Source organism: Nicotiana tomentosiformis, chromosome 7 (genome assembly GCF_000390325.3).
Source record: "Nicotiana tomentosiformis chromosome 7, ASM39032v3, whole genome shotgun sequence".
Lineage (NCBI taxonomy): Eukaryota > Viridiplantae > Streptophyta > Magnoliopsida > Solanales > Solanaceae > Nicotiana > Nicotiana tomentosiformis.
Genome location: NC_090818.1, coordinates 54071827 through 54089544, shown reverse-complemented (window position 1 = coordinate 54089544; position 17718 = coordinate 54071827). Strand labels below are relative to the sequence as shown.

The 17718-nt window shown below is 33.8% G+C and overlaps 1 protein-coding gene and 1 long non-coding RNA gene across 2 annotated transcripts in view; one reads left to right on the top strand and one right to left on the bottom strand.

The window, feature by feature from the left end:
• Positions 1-17718, top strand: part of LOC138895140 (uncharacterized) — a 158651-nt gene that overhangs the window by 54852 nt on the left and 86081 nt on the right. The gene's annotated exons all lie outside the window — the stretch shown is intronic.
• LOC104084634 (uncharacterized) lies at positions 2696-5845 on the bottom strand. The gene has a single exon (XM_009588544.4). It carries the CDS (start codon positions 5842-5844, stop codon positions 2821-2823), a length of 3024 nt encoding a protein of 1007 aa, XP_009586839.1. The 5' UTR covers position 5845; the 3' UTR covers positions 2696-2820.

Here is a 17718-nt window from a genome sequence, read left to right as displayed (position 1 = left end):
TTCATATTTTTCAGTTTTTAACATAAAAACTTTCCGAAAAAAAAATATCCGGACTGCACGCAAATCGAGGAGGGCTAAAATGAGGTATTTGAGACTTCGAAATACAGAATTAGGTTCTAAAACATAAGATGACCTATCGGTTCATCACATAATACATCATGCGGGGATATTCATGCCCTCAAACTACCGAGAAAAATATAAGTGCTCAAACCGACCAGTCTGGTCGTTACAATACCTCATGGTGTACTACATGGCATATGATGTAGTATACCAAAGGATATTATGAATACCATTTAACATACTAAAAACAATTATAACATGATTCACCATGTAGTATACCAAAATATTGAGAATATCATTTAAAATTAAGAAAATACTTGATAACATAATAAAATATTTTATTAACAAGTGAAATAATATATTAACTACATTAATACAAATGTAAATGCAATCTTGGTATCATATTTATCTCTCTTTAAAATGCTGAAATATTTTTTGCCACTTTGATTACAAATAATTAAAAATATAAAATGCTTAAAGAATGGGAAAGTATACTACTAAATTTTTTGAAAAAGATAATTAGTAAACTAAATTTATACAGGCATAAGAATTGGGCGCGCTCCCACCTAGCAAGCCGATATTAACATATATTTATTCTTCTTTCAAGGAAATAACAAAAATTTATAAGGTTTTTTAATTTATTAAAATTTATACTTTTACTTTCCATTTGCTGGCGAAACAACCATTTTTTATGGTGCCATTCCTAGGGCTTCTTATTTCTTTTTAGCATTTTCATCATAAACAAGCTTCAATTTTATCCAAAAGAATTAACCAATATGATATAATATTATAAATTAAATACCAATAATTTTTTATCTTAAATGCAGAAAAATCAGTTTAACCTCATCATGTTTTGGAGAAAATAAAAAAAGTTATGTTCAGAATCTTAATTTCTAGGTTGAAACCTCAAAAAATAGAGCAATCGAGGAAAAGAAAAATGGGATTTACGGTTTTTTAAATCTGAACAAAGTGTAATAAAATTTTCTTTCTTCTTCTCTTTTGGGTATTTCAATTTCTGTCCTTGTCCCTTTAAAATTTTACTGAAATTAGACCTTAGAGCTAAGCCAAATAATTGACAAGAACGTCTCTAATATCGATCACACATAAGCATGAAAAAGTCAAAACGTTATAACAGATTATTCAAACATATCGCTCTTGGGGACAATAATAAGAAAAGAAGATTATTTAAACCTTCCATTATTATTTTACTACTATCAAACACGAAATTTCCGTCTTTAAACTGACACGCCCATGACTAGTGACCAATTATTGTGTATTGGTCAAAACACCCTGGTCAAACTGGTAACCCAATTCACAAATATGCCATCAGCAACATCTACCGCCGCGACCGCCATGGCCACGGCAACCTACACCACCATCCCAATTTCCGGCGATGACGTCGTTAACCGATCTATTCACAATCTCTTTACATTTCTTTCCCGTAGTCGACCGTGGCCTGAATTCCTCGCCGGAGCAAGCGCCGTCGATCTTCCGGCATCTTTCTCCGATGCTGCAATTCGCATTCGCCGGAATTTCAAGTACTTCTCCGTCAACTATGCCATTGTCATATCTGCTTGCTCAGCCGCTTCACTTATCGGCTCACCCTTTTCGTTGATTTTCGCCGGTTTGGTTTTTGCAATGTGGTTGATTCTTCTGTTCTTCCGGGAGGATCCTATGGTTGTTCTAGGGCACCAAATTAGCGATCTAGCTGTGATTTCGGGTCTCGTGATTGTTTCTGCAATTGCTGCTTGGTTCACAGGAATTTTAAATACTTTGCTCATTGGTGTAGCGGTAGGATTTTTGGTGACAGTGATTCATGGCTTATTGAGGAATCCAGAAGGGCTGTTTGTGGATGAAGACGACGCCGTTTCGACTGGCTTGATTTCAAATGCTGAAAGAAGAACTTGATTTTGCCCTCGCAACTTTCACTAACTCACCAACATTAATTGATTTACATTTTTTGTGTTTTGGTTGATTGCAAGCTTGATTTTTGACTTGAGAGTTGTGTTCATAAGATGCATTTGGTGTGCGGTTCTGATTTAAGGAAGAGATGCTGAAAAATTGTTTGGTTCTTCTGTGTGTCTTTGAGATAGGGGTAAGGTGTGCGAAGACACTAACCTCCCCAAATCCCAGGGATTACACTGAATTTTTTATTATTGTTGTTGAATTTGCAGAGTTTTTCTTTGTAAGGTAGCTACTGGTTCCAAAGGTTTACAGGAAAATCTGTTGCCGCTGGTTTTGTGTTTTATTTTGAAGATTGTCTCAATGAGCAACATTGTCCATTTTTATTTGTTCCACTCGCCTTTTCTTTTTCCTCCTAATGTGAACTTTTGTTGATTGAGAAAATACAACAATATCCTATTTTTTAATGGCTGATTTGCCTTTTTTCTTCCAGGGTTGTGAATATAACTAAAATGACAATCTTTTTAATTGCTTAACGAGACAGAACTGATGCGTAGTAAATGAATGATCAAATGCCATGAGACATGGGTTCATCCAACTAGAAAAACACTAGACATGTCTATTCTGTCTATCTGGCAGGAAGGATACTGCAAATGTTGTAGGTTGATTATGTGGCATTGGTTAAATTTTCTAGACGAAATCAGTAAATTGTTGAAACGAAATAAGTCTTGAACTGATGTGGTGAAAAATACTTTATAATGGATGATTTCTATGTTACATAAACTAACAGAGTGAATTGCATGGTCACGGTAAACAAAACTGAGCCACCAAAGAGTGGCTTTCTGGAGAGTTTTGGGATCATATTTTGCTTCTCATCCTTACTAATTTAGCTAATATTTGTTGAGCAGCCAAAGTTTGAGCATGGTTATGACCCAGCATTACGGTTCGGATGCTAATGCAGGTTCTGCAGAGATCCTCTCCGCTATCAAAATGACCTCCTCTTAATAACAGCTTTGCTCTAGTTTCCAGCAGGGTAGCTTTCAATAATGTCACCTCTTGCCAAACATACTCGTCCACTCTTTGGTTGGATTGCAGCTTCTTTTTCCAGCACAGAGATCCGTGGCACCAGTCTTGTATTTGAGAAACAAATGACTTCTCTGCTTCTTCAAGCACATTTGTGCAGACCTTCAAGAGTTCTAAGGCTGAGTTGCACCTTGAGAATGTTGTGAAGGTACTAATTGCCAATGGAAGAGCTGTCTTTCTAATGAAGAGAACCATGTCAATGGCCTTGAGCTGAATGACTGGTGGTTCGGACTTGAAACCAAATACAAGGAAAGCACATGACCAGAGATGGTCAGAATCTACTAGTGGGTTTCCAATTTTCCTTGCACCTTGAACATTGGCTTTAGCAGCAACTAATCCATCTTTCCTTTTCGCAAAGATCTGAGTGATGGGATGGAATTGGATCCAACATCCAGGCTGTCTGTTGGCTTTTCGTGCCAAACCCAATTTAACTAAAAGTAGTGCTGCTTCCTCTTCACTTTTCCATGTTTGGCTTGTCAGGCAATGCCCCGAGTAGAAGCATAGAGCAACTTTCATGCACTTAGTCCACATCTTGAATCTGTTTCTATTTACAGGAATTTTCTTTGCAGCTGCTGCCAGTAAATTCACTGAGATGGGTGCTGGAGCAAACCATGCTCCTACCTGAAGCATTCTTGAGGCAAGGGAGTCCCTGCTATCGTTGCTTTGCTGCAAGAGGACTGTACAGAAAACCAGTGTTTTCATTAGAAATGGATTTGTTCTGCAGAACTGTTGATGTGGAACGGACGGATTAGAGCAAGTTGTGGCTTCAACTGGAACCTGATTCACAGCTTCGAATAGAGCAGACGGCAAAATTGCAAGCTCTGATAGCAAGGAACCAACCACCCAAAGACCAAAACTCGACCTCCCAAGTTTCTCATCAAATTTTTTGAGGAATTCCACCTCTCCTGCTGGATACTCCTTTTTACGTCTTCCCCTTATCAATATCATGGCATCGGATGTGGACAATGGCTGAAGCTGCAAGGGATCAACGTTCATTACCTGGTTGAGCTGTGTTGTGATAATGACATGGGTACCACCAGTGTTACTTGGTATTAAATCATGAAGATCCTTCCCTTCCCACCACTCCTTCTCAGTCTCTAAATTATCTATAATTAGTAAATATGGCATGTCACGGAATATCTCCCTTTTAACTCTCTTGAATGCTTCTAATTCTTGCTCATCGAAATTCCTTATCCTCCCTCTTTCCTTCTCTGCATCTGCACTCACATCCAGGCCCAAATTTAGAGACAAGTTCAATATGTTCTGTCGAAAGTAGCGAGCTTCACCCCCTACCCACAAGACCATCTTGTATCTCTGTGAATACCTGTAAGCAAATTCCAAAGCAAGGTCAGTCTTTCCAACACCAGGGGCGCCATTTATGCACACAACACTGGCCCCCAAATTCTTGTCCTTCTCGCTTCCTGATTTTCTGTACTTGAGTCTCTTAAGCGAATTTCTTCCAATAATTGGTTCCACGCAAGCTTCTTTATTGGTTTCCTTGTTCTTTCCTATCTCTGGATTTATATATTTACCTCTGCTAGCATTAGCTTCACTTTCATCATCAGCTAGACCTTCAGATTGTCCTGGTGTTCCTCCTTTGACACTTGGGACCACACTTTCTTGCTCAAAGGAATCCCCACAGCCAAAGAGAGTAGTCTCTATCTCCATAATTTCTCTCTCTCTTCCCACAAAACTTTTATTCCTCGGAAAGGGCAACTCTTCAAACCCTTCTTCTGTTTTTTCTGCAACACTTTTCCTACCAAGTTTGGCCCTTAATATCCCAGCTGCTTTCGACACACAGGACCTCCAATTACTCTCATTTGTCTCCAATTTAAACTCATGACACTTTAGTATTGCATCCAGTACCTCTTTACATTTCTTGGCATCAGCATTTCGGTTAAAAAGACTTGCAATTTCATTGGCATCCGTATTAAAGAACAAAGGAATCAAGTTCTTCTTTTGCGCAAAGAATCTTATTTCCTCCAAGCTCAGATGGTTGAAGAAGCTACAACTGGTGACAACTACGACGCCAAAGGTTACTGAGCATATAACTCGGTCAGCAATCTCATGGCTCTGATTATCTGCATACTTTGCTCTATCAGCAATAAAACAAGCAATACCCTGAAGCTCGAGTTCCGACTTGAGCCACTTGCAGAAGCGCGCTAAATTTAGGTTCTGACCGTGGAATCCTATATACACATCACAGCTCCTAAGTTTGGCATTGGATGCAGGTGAAATGGAGCCCTTGGCAAAAGAAATTCGAGGGACAGGAAAAGAAAAGGATATCCTGGGATCGGTCTCTGGTCCTGAAACAGGGACACAGGTGACAATTTTGAGCTTTGTGTCGGTGGGGTCATCAGAAAAATCATATCTTTCTGGAGGTGGAGTGTAGGAGGTGCTGGGAACATCATCGGACTGTGAACCGCAGTATGAGACTGGTGGGGATGGGTGGGAAACTGAGGTAGGAGCAATAGGAGTTTCTTGTTTTGGATTAGCAACTAAAATGGTGGGAGCAATGAGGTTTTCTTGAGCACTTGGATTTGTAACTAAAGTGGCCCTTGGAGAAATGTAAGGTGATTGCAATGCTGAAACAAATGCAGAAGATGGAGGAGAGATGAGTGAAGGAGAGTTATATGGTGATGATGTGGCTGAATCTGCTACCAATTTCTGCTGACCTGAAGGAAGAACAGCCGAGAAAATGTCCTTACCCAGTTTCTTACCACCCGAATTTGCAATCTTGATGGTAAGGGACTGGGTATCAACAGTTGGGATCTCTTTAGGAGATTTCTCGTCATCCATTCTCAAAAAAAAGCTTAGGAGTTGGACACTCTGAAAAAGCTTTGAGGAACCAAGGAGGTAACAAAATGCTATATTTCAGTAGTTTTCAATTCATAAGAACCATATTTGCCGGATTGGAATCAAGAGAAAAAAAAAACTGATATTGTTTCTGGATACTTGGTATGGAGTGTAGATTTGTGGTTGGGATGGGAACACTCTCCTTGAAGAAGCAGATGAATGTAACAGTAAGACTTTTTGAAAGCAGAAAGAAATCTACATGTGAATCTTCTAACTGTGGGCCTCCCTAAGTCAGAACTCAGAACCTGACCCTCGCTTTCACTGTGGAGGAACTTGAATACTACTTATAAGAATAGCTAAAAGGGTGTACATCTTACATTGGAAACAAGAAAGCCTTTACCTAATTTGATCCATGTAGAAAACCATCATGAGACTAAATCTCCCAGGATGCAAGAGAAACTGGTTTGTTTCCTTTACCTTGATTTAGTTCGTTAAAGCCAAGAAGGGAAACATAATTTGCTTTGAGTCTGCTACCCTAGGGATACAATCTCCTTATTTCTCTCTCCCATGAACTAGCTTTACAGATGGGGAATCTAGTGATATGGGTTGGATGTGTGAGGTTTTGAACATAAAATATTAAAAACAATTGCTTCAAAAGAAGCTGCAGAGTGTAAGTGGTGTAATATTCTATGTGCTTAGTTTAATCCCTTTATCTTGGGCTTAGCCATTCTTTTTGTTTTATGTGTCGTAAGATTGCATATTTGAACTTAGTAAAAGCAAATTTTATGCATTACTATAATTTATAATTTTCACTCTGTCACAGAATCCAAAGGTTGGTCAGAATGAATACAGAGAAAAAAAGGCACTGGGAGAGGAACCAAAGACTGTGTGACCTTGGTGGAAATGGGGCACTAAGTTGCAAGGGAGAAATGCCTCTCTGAATGAATAAAACCAAATATTGATGTATGCAATGCAGGTTTGCTCTCTCTCTTCTGACGCATTTGTTCTGGGAATTGGACCAAGACCAGTCCAACTCTGAGCACTAAAAACCATTAATTAATAATTTGAAAGCTCCACCTCTTCCCCTGGTGTCATACTCCTACCATCCCCCCTCCCCCCTGCTCATATATTATTTTTCCACAATTTGGAAGCACGGACATATAAAGGAAAATAAGTGAAACAAATAGCGGTAAAGTTAGCCAAACAAAACGAAGAAAGGAGGGATTAATTAAGGTGTTGTTCAGGAATATGCATGCACTAGAAAAAGGAAAGAGAAGGTTCATCTTGAGTCCTTGCTATCAGGTGGCCTTCAAAAAGGAAATTTATAGTTAGGTTGGATTAAGGATTCCAACTTTTTGTGCAATAAAAGCTTCCCCCTTTTAAACCTACAAAAAAAAAAAATTATAAACTACTTTGACTTAAACAGTGACCTCTCTAGTTGAACCTCTGTCGGCTGTGACCATGTTAAAAAGTTGGAAGCCTTTTAGTTTTGAGATATTCCTCTGTCTTAAGCTCTGTTTGGAATTGGGTCTAGATTATTGTCTCATAAATATCTTCGGGCAACTGACGCTTTAGGATGACCCCTTCCATTCACAGAATATAAGTTCAAAGCCTAATTATTTTCTTTTTTACTTATTCACATCATCACTCGAATAAGACAAAAGCTTTCGAACTTACAGCCACTATCCCAAACATCTTTCTATGACACCCTTCCCCACACTGTCCCCCTTGAGAAGAGAAGGAATAGAAATTGAAAAAAAGATATTCGTGAACCGTTAAACAACCACCTGTGAACCGAAAGGGTTTGACGATCTAGTTACATATCACCTAAGATGGGGCAAAATGGGAATATACAGTGTTGTTTGCCTTACATTTACTACTTTTTCTTGGCTTAGTTTCATTTTGACTTTTGAGTTATCAAATTATTAAGCATTATGATGTTATTATGACAAAGAGCTGTCATTTTAGCGTTTCTTATTCTTACAACCTGCCTGCTGCATGTGCATTCAACACTTCTTAATTGGTGTTGGAATTAAATATACTGGTGATCTGATATTTCTTTTTTATTGTAATGGAATCATTAAAAAAAATGGGCCAAGGTCCAAATATACCCTCGTATTTTCTAAAATTATTTAAGAATACCATTTGTTATACTATTGGGTTATCTATACCCTTGCAGTCATACTTTGAGTTCAAATATACCCCTCATTTAAACGGAGGAACATGTGTCATCGTCCTATTGGTCAATTCTAAATATCTCCTAATTAATTAAAAAGACTCATTACTCATACCCGAAAAGCAGTTTTCTAAAACAATTTTTTTTTTTTGTGTAAACACTTGAAAAAATTGAATTTATTTTTACTAAAAATTGAAAAAAAATGAAAATATTTTTTTTCAGTTTTTACAAAAAAAAAAAACTGCTTTAAAAAAAACTGAAAAATATTTTCTAAAACAATGTTTTTGTAAAAATTGGAAGAAAAAAAACTGAAAAGCAATTAAAAACTGGAAAAACTGAAATTGTTTTACCTAAAAACTGAAAAAAATATATATTTATTTTTTCAGTTTTTACAAAAACATTGCTTTAGAAAATTGCTTTTCAGTTTTTTTTTTAGTTTTTACAAAAATAATTTCTTTAGAAATTAGTTATCAGTTTTTTTTAAAACAATATTTTTCTAAAAACTGGAAAAAAAATATTTTCGATTTTTTCAGTTTTTAGTAAAAAAACATTCAGTTTTTTTCAGTTTTTAAAAAAAATTATTTTAGAAAATATTTTTTAGTTTTTTTTAAAGCAGTTTTTTTGTAAAAATTGGAAAAAAAATATTTTCGTTTTTTTCTGTTTTTAGTAAAAAAAATTCAATTTTCCAGTTTTTACAAAAATAAAATTGCTTTAGAAAATTGCTTTTCGACTATGGGTAATGGGTCTTTTTAATTAATTAGGAATTATTTAGAATTGGCCAACAGAACGATGACATGTGTCCCTCCGTTTAAATGAGAGGTATATTTGAACTCAAAGTATGACTGCGTAGGTATAGATAACTCAATAGTATAACGATGGGTATTCTTAGACTATTTTTAAAAGTACAAGAATATATTTGACCCCTTGCCGTTAAAAAATCCTTTCCAATGGCCAAATTTTTTTATGTGCTACTCCACATGTAGCCGTTGAGATTGCAGCTAAGTGGTTCAATTCATTTTAGATTGTTTTTTACTCTCTTTTTTGAATTGAAAGAAAGTAAAAAAAAAAACTTTTCTTTCTTCCGCTTCTTTATTTATTTTTTATTCCGTCGAGAAATTTTGGTTATGACTAATGCTCCATTAGCTAAATTGACGTTGATAAAGCTATTTAGTCGTAAAAATAAAGTAAAGCACACCTTGAGTTAAACTCGACGAATTGCGTTTTAAATCTCTTTAAAGAATCAATCAGGCGTAGAGTTTGAATATCACCAAGAACTTTCCCTTTTCCCATTTTCAAAACCTAAACCCCTCTCCAAAACAAACTAAAAAATGTAACAGTAGAAAAGAGCTCTAAGTACGTGTCAAGCCTAAATACCACATTAGGATAACAGTTAAAATATGTGAACATCTACCATTCCATTAATTTATCAAAAACGAGGGCATAAAAAATTATGAGTGTCCTGCTAAGGGAAAAATGGAATCTCCATTTTGTTGGAATGTAATTGGACGGCAAGGTATGAAGTGTCTCTCCACTACCAGACATATAATTCTAGATTGATTGGAACAAAATGATTTTGATTGAAATAGTTGAATATTTCCATAATGATGTGCCCCTTTTCTGCAACTAAATTCATTGAATCAAAAGACATTTTTAAAAGTCTGATGCTGTTGTCATTGTTTTTCTTTGCTGGTTATGGATTGTCTACTTTGAATGTTTCCAGTTTATCCACAAATCTGTTCATCGCTTTTGTTCAACGATGTTGAAGCTATAATGTTATAAAAAAAACGTTGTGCACTTGGTAAAGCCACCCAAAAAAAAAAAAAAGAAAAGGATACGTACTTTGAAATTCTGTGATAATGTATAGTCATGTCACAGCGCACTTGTTCATAATACATCGCGTTAAAACAACACAACAACTATTATCACATAAAATTTCAACTAAAAATTTGGACTCGTTCTATTAAACATAAACTACTAACAATTAACTTTAACACTCTTGTTTCACTAAACTAAATGATGTCGCAAATGTTAAGAAAGAATTAGCACTATGTTATCACTTAACAGCAAACAGATTCCCATGACGGTAGACAATTAGTGATTCTTCGTTAATTAACTTAAGGCTCTAAAAACGAACTGCTTGTTTTGACGAATAAATTAAATACTTCTTTGATCAGTTTTAGATTCAAGATCCTATAGGTTCAAATAACAATCAATTTTAGAGTAGATGCTAATACAATCCGTTAGAATTTGCAAACGATCAACAATGCAAGTTACAAAACAAGTTTTACCTATCCATCAAAACTCGTAAACAGTTTAACTAGATAGATAGAATGAACATAGTATCAAATTTTGCTAATTCGTAAGAACCCGAGAACAATTGAAAAACACATGCAAATTTTGTCAATACGTTTGAACTTGCGAACACTTTAAAAAAATAGATAGAATGAAAATAGTATCAAGTGCCAATGAATCAGAACTTTTGAACAACTACAACAAATGTAAGTTTTGTTAATCCGTCAAAACTTGTGAGCAATTTAATAATATAGGTAAAATAAAAAAATATCATCTTATCAATCGTCAGAACTTGATAACAATTGAATAACACATGTAAACTTTGTTAATCCGTTAAAACTTGTGATTAATTGAACTGGATAAGTAGGATGACGATAGAAGAAAGTTTTGACGTTTTGTCAAAGACTTTCCTCACTTGATTGGGAGGATTATAACATAAGAGCAAAATGGATTTTTTCAAAAGTGGAATGGTATCATCGTAATCGAAGCATGCAAATTTTCATGTACTAATACATGGATAGTTTTTACACAATTTTCATTTGAAGTAGAAAAAATGTATATGCACTACATGAAGTAAATTACCAAATCAATAAATGTATGGTATGTATCATTTATTTTTAGACAATAATTACTACACAACAAAGTTGAAATCGACGATATGAATACTCACTTTTTTCTTCAAGACATATATATATATATATATATATATATATATATATATATATATATATATATATATATATAGGCTAGTTCTCCGACAAATTTATAGCCTATTTGTCACGACTCAACTCTCATCGGAGCCGCTATGACGCCTAACACTACTTGCCACGCAAACCAAAAATCACATAAAAACTAAGCATTTGAATAAACATGGTTTAATATAATTAACCGCGGAAATAACATAATTTTCTGATAAAAACAACAACAAAACTAGTACAACCGTCCCCAAAATCTGGTGTCAACGAGTACATGAGCACTACTAAGTATCAAAATACAAACCAAATCCTTAGTACTACTGTCTGGACAATAGAACAGTAATAAGGGAAAATAAATGAAAGAGAGTCAAGGCTTGCGGACGTCATAGCAGCTACCTCGAAGTCTCCAAGTACCCGTACTAGCACGGCTCTAGCAATCACCATGTCCAGATGTACCTAGATCTACACACGAAGTGCAGAGTGTAGTATGAGTACAACCGACCACATGTACTCAATAAGTAACACAACTAACCTTAGGCTGAAAGTAGTGACGAGCTCAAAAGCAGACAGTCAAAACTAATATAAACGACAACACGGATATAATGATGACAATAGCAATAAGTAACTCCAAGTAATTATCAAAATCTGCTCGCTCATATTACATGAATTTAAACATGCTTTCAAGTATAACAATTAAGGCCCAACACTGATAATAACATGTCAGTTACAACTAGCATGAGGAATGATATATCTTTATACCTACATATCAGGTATGCATGTCAAATGAATGATTTCACGGTGATATCCCTAGATACTCTCACTCTCAACATACTCTAGTTGTCTGTCTCAATTGCCCACGCCATCACACACACACGCATCACTCACCATTGTATAGGTTCCTAGCATCAATGGCCCTCACCAATGCACGTGTATATATCGTTGTGCCTGCGCTCACTGCTGGTATGTCTGTCACGATCCAAAATCTAACCATGGTCGTGATGACGCCTATCGTGTTACAAGGCAAGCCTACTTTCCAAAATATTACTACTAAACCAATTATAAGAATTTAATAAAATATTTCAACATTTAAATTTTTCATAAAAAAAATCAACTCTAAATATAATATAGAAAAATACATAAACGAGCCCCAAACATCGGGGTGTCACTAAGTCATGAGTGTCTGAAACTATAAACTGTCTAACTGTCCAAAAGAAGAAATGACAAAAGGAGTAACAAGGTCCTGCGGACGCTAGCAGCTACCTTGCAATCTCCACAGATAGCCGGCCTGAATTCAACGATCGCCGCGCTCTAACTCACCTGGATCTGTACATAAAGTGTAGGGTGTAGTATGAGTATAGCCGACTCAGTAGTAACAGAAATAACTAAGGAACTGAGCAGTAGTCACGAGCTAAGTAAAACATTCCAATTATTTATTTTCACAATTTAAAATAAACAGAAATAAACAGGTAAATTTCATAACTCAGTAAATTCCACAAAGAAGTTTAACAGATAAATGCAGCAACAACACAAATAAATACAACCTCACACTCCATCACTCATCGCTCGCACTCAGCACTCAACACTCAAAACACTCAACACTCTGTGCTCACTGGGGTGTGTACAGACTCCGGAGGGGTTCCCAAAGCCTAAGTGCTAAGCACGGACGACTCACATGCCATCATATCAATACCTGGATCCGCACGGTCAACTCACATGCTACGCGGATAACTCACGCGCTATGGTATCAATACCTGAACTTGCACGGTCAACTCACGTGCTACGCGGACAACTCACGCGCTATGATATTAATATCCTCACAACCAGGCCCTCGGCTTCACTCAATCATGTACCTCACTAGCCTCACCATCATCAACAAATAAGGGAACACAGCCCACATCAAGTATCACAATATATTAGCAAATAATAGAGACTGAGGTAAACATGTACAATAATTTCTATGACTGAGTACAAATAATGTGAGCATGAATAAAGCCTAAGCATGATCTCTAACATGAAGGCACACAAGTTCAACAACAAGTAACTGCGTAAACACAGATGATGGCCATGAGGCCTCACGGGACGGACCAAGTCTCAATCCCTCGAGATATACACCCACACGCCCGTCACCTAGCGTGGGTATCACCTCCAAACAGTCACACGATATCAAATTCTCCGGGTTTATACCCTCAAAGCCAGAGTTAAAACTCTTACTTACCTTAACAGCGTAAAATCCTACTCTGGGATGTCCTCGTCTCTGGACTCGGTCTCTAAAAGCTCCGAATCTAACCGAAAATCAGAATACTACTATCAACATAGTCTAAAGAATTGAATTCCACAATAAAAACTACATAAATATGCCAAAAATCTAAAATCGACCAAAACCCGGCCCTCAGGCCCATGTCCCGAAATCAGTCAAAAATGACAGAATAATAAATCTCGTCCTCTTCCGAGTCTAACCATATAAAATTTATCAAAATTGGACTCCGTTTGGTCCCTCAAATCCTCACCAAACTCAAACCCTAACTCCCTTAATTTTACTTTGAAATCATCAATCAAATCCCAAAAATGAAGATGGATTCATGAAATATAATCAAAACTAAGTAGAAAACACTTACCCCAATTCTTATGGTAAAAATCGCCCCCAAAATTGCCCAAATCCGAGCTCCCCAACTCAAAATATGACCGAATGAACAAATCCTCATTTTATATATTTTTTTGCTAGCTATTATGCCTCGTTTCTCATGTCAAACGATCCCGAAACTCGCTTTTTATGCCTCCAATGGATTTCTTGTGAAAGTTTAGTCAAGTTAGGCTTTTAAATCACTCAATTTGACCTTATAATGAAGGAGATATGTAGGTTTTAATATTTGCAAATCGTGCAGATTTTTATATACACCGTCAGTGGCAATGTCGTAATTAATCTGAAAACATCTAGCAACCTAATTCTTAGTAAAATGACCATAAAATCCTCATACGATATCCAAATTCGACGATTCTTTTTGTTACAGGTTCGTAATTACGATACGGATCTAATTATTCAATCAAAAAAGAAACCGGAGCTCATTTCTTCAATATGATATCATTTATGCTTGAAGAAACGGCGTTGAAACATAAGAAAAACGAGCACAACACAACCCAAACCTATCCGAAACTCACCCGAGGCCCTCAGGACCTCAACCAATAATTCCAACAAGTCATATATCACTACCCGAACTTAGTCGAACCTTCGGAATACCCAAAACAACACCAAAACACCAAATCAACCTCGGATTCAAGCCTAAGAACTTCTAAACTTCCAATTTTCGCCAATTCAAGCCTAATTCTACCACGGACCTCCAAATTATATTTCGGACACACTCCTAAGTCTAAAATCACCCAACAAAGCTAATCGAATCATAAAAATCCACATCCGAATCTGTTTACTCATAAGTCAACTTCCGGTTGACTTTTCTAACTTAACTTTCTAACTAAGAGAATAAGTGTTCATTTCACTCCAAAACTACTCCGGACCCAAACCTACCAACTCGATATAACTCAACACCGCTGAACAACACATAAAGAAGCAGGAATGGGGAAACAGGGCTATAACTCTCGGAACGACTGGCCGGGTCGTTACAATGTCAGACTCCTGAGGGGCGATCCTGTCCAAGAACTAATCAAAGCCAATAAGACATGATGCAGCGTGCAGCCCCGATCCACATAATAATAATAATAATAATAATAATAATAATAATAATAATAATAATAATAATAATAATAATAATAATAATAATAATAATAATAATAATAATAATAATAATAATAATAATAATAATAATAATAATAATAATAATAATAATAATAATAATAATAATAATAATAATAATAATAATAATAATAATAATAATAATAATAATAATAATAATAATAATAATAATAATAATAATAATAATAATAATAATAATAATAATAATAATAATAATAATAATAATAATAATAATAATAATAATAATAATAATAATAATAATAATAATAATAATAATAATAATAATAATAATAATAATAATAATAATAATAATAATAATAATAATAATAATAATAATAATAATAATAATAATAATAATAATAATAATAATAATAATAATAATAATAATAATAATAATAATAATAATAATAATAATAATAATAATAATAATAATAATAATAATAATAATAATAATAATAATAATAATAATAATAATAATAATAATAATAATAATAATAATAATAATAATAATAATAATAATAATAATAATAATAATAATAATAATAATAATAATAATAATAATAATAATAATAATAATAATAATAATAATAATAATAATAATAATAATAATAATAATAATAATAATAATAATAATAATAATAATAATAATAATAATAATAATAATAATAATAATAATAATAATAATAATAATAATAATAATAATAATAATAATAATAATAATAATAATAATAATAATAATAATAATAATAATAATAATAATAATAATAATAATAATAATAATAATAATAATAATAATAATAATAATAATAATAATAATAATAATAATAATAATAATAATAATAATAATAATAATAATAATAATAATAATAATAATAATAATAATAATAATAATAATAATAATAATAATAATAATAATAATAATAATAATAATAATAATAATAATAATAATAATAATAATAATAATAATAATAATAATAATAATAATTTTATATATATATACTACATCTTATATACTATATATATTTGATATCTAGATCTCTTTTTCCTATAAGGACTGTCTTGGTTGGGGTATCTATGATAAAATATAAATGAGTTTTATATATAGAGTTTTGACTTGGTGTCAAGATGATTGAGGAGGGTAAATGGCTTTAGTAATATTGCCACTCCCGTCTTTATAAGATCTTTCCAAAACTTTTATAAAAAGTGGTAAATATGTGGTTATAAACCAAGGAACAAAATACATAATTTGATTATGTAAAGCACAAGTTTCATAAAACTCTTGTGAAATATTGTTTAAATCTTCCTTACTATAAGTATCAAAAAACCAAGTTTTAAACTGGTTCCATTTATCAGTAAAAAATTCTTTTTGAATATAACCTCTAGCTTGTGACCCTGGACTAAAATCAATTTGGTGTGGAATCATTAAGAATCATTGGGGTCAAAATCCATTTCGGACGCAGAAGGAATATCCTTATCAGAAATATTATCACTATCCTGAACAATATTTGTTTTGGGGTTAATCTTAACCCTTTCAACAGGTTTATCACCTACTTTAGTAGAAATTGTGTGTAAAGATGCAGCACGATTTCTAGCTGGTCCATAGACTGGTTCAACAGGAGAAATGTGTTGAATATCAGGCAACAGTCTACGACTAGTAAAGGAATGTCTGTTATAACTAGAATTAATAGTAGGCAACATTCTATTATTAGAAAATGACTGTCTACTATAAGTGGAACTATTATCGTCAAACTGAATGCAAATCCTACCATCCGGATTTTGAGTAATATGAGAATACTCAGTATTACTAACAGTATCAGTTATCTGACTGGGGGATATAACCGAATCCAAAGTCCATGTGGTTGGAAAATTAATTTCTTCCCACTTAATAGGTCTTCTCGTGGTGACCTTAGACTTTGCAAAATTCGTTTCTACTAGAATAGTCTGATCAGATGTATCATATAATTTACATCTGGGGTTTAACGTAGATAGTAATTTAAAATATATTCTATACGATAAACATATCAGTTCAGAACCAGGCGCATAATTATAACCATGCGTTTTCACATTTAATGTTAATGCATCAAGTATATTAACATCAGATAAAGATAATTGCAAATTGGGTTGAGTATTAAAATATACTGGGCCATAGGCGACAGTAGATTCAATAGAACCCATCAGAGACTGTCTAAAATTCAAATTTCTGGCATCTCTGAGAGCAGCCAAAAATGTCTCTGGTAACCCTTTAAGGGTTAAAGGCTTAAAAGCAATTTGAACCATACCAATATGCAAATAATTATACTGGTGTTTATGAATATCTACATCATGTTTGTTTAACAAACGAATAGTCTGTTCAGACGAACTTAAAGCTAAAGATTGCTCAGTTGTTTTAATAAGTTGTTTAGAAGAGAGTTTATCAAACCATCCATAATCATAGATTGTTCTAATAGAGACTTTAGGAATAGTCCATTTGTTTAACAAATCAAGGTTTTGAGGTATATCTGCCTCTTCCAATCTAGTATTTTTCATACTAGTTTCTCCTAAATCCATATTTCAGAAACATATCTATGTCGAATATTTCATATCTATCTTATATATACCAGAATCCGAAGCTGAAATTGATTTGCTTGATTTATCTGATAGTGATAAAAATATTGATAATACTTGTACAACTTGCAAAGGTGATACATGTACTTGTGATGATGAATTTTATAAATTACAATCACAGTTTCAAGACCTAAACATGAAAACTATTACTTCTGATAATGTAATAGAACTTTTAAAAGAAGTTAATGATGAAAAACTTCGTGAAAAAATTATTAATTTGGCTGCTAGTTCAAGTTCTAATTCAAGTTCTGGTTTTGCAAAACCTTTTGAAAAAGAATTTGAATATTCCCCGCCTTATTCCTTACTAGAGGTTAATAACCGTTTGTTAAACAAAAATGCATCTCCAGCAAGAGATTCTTCTTTCG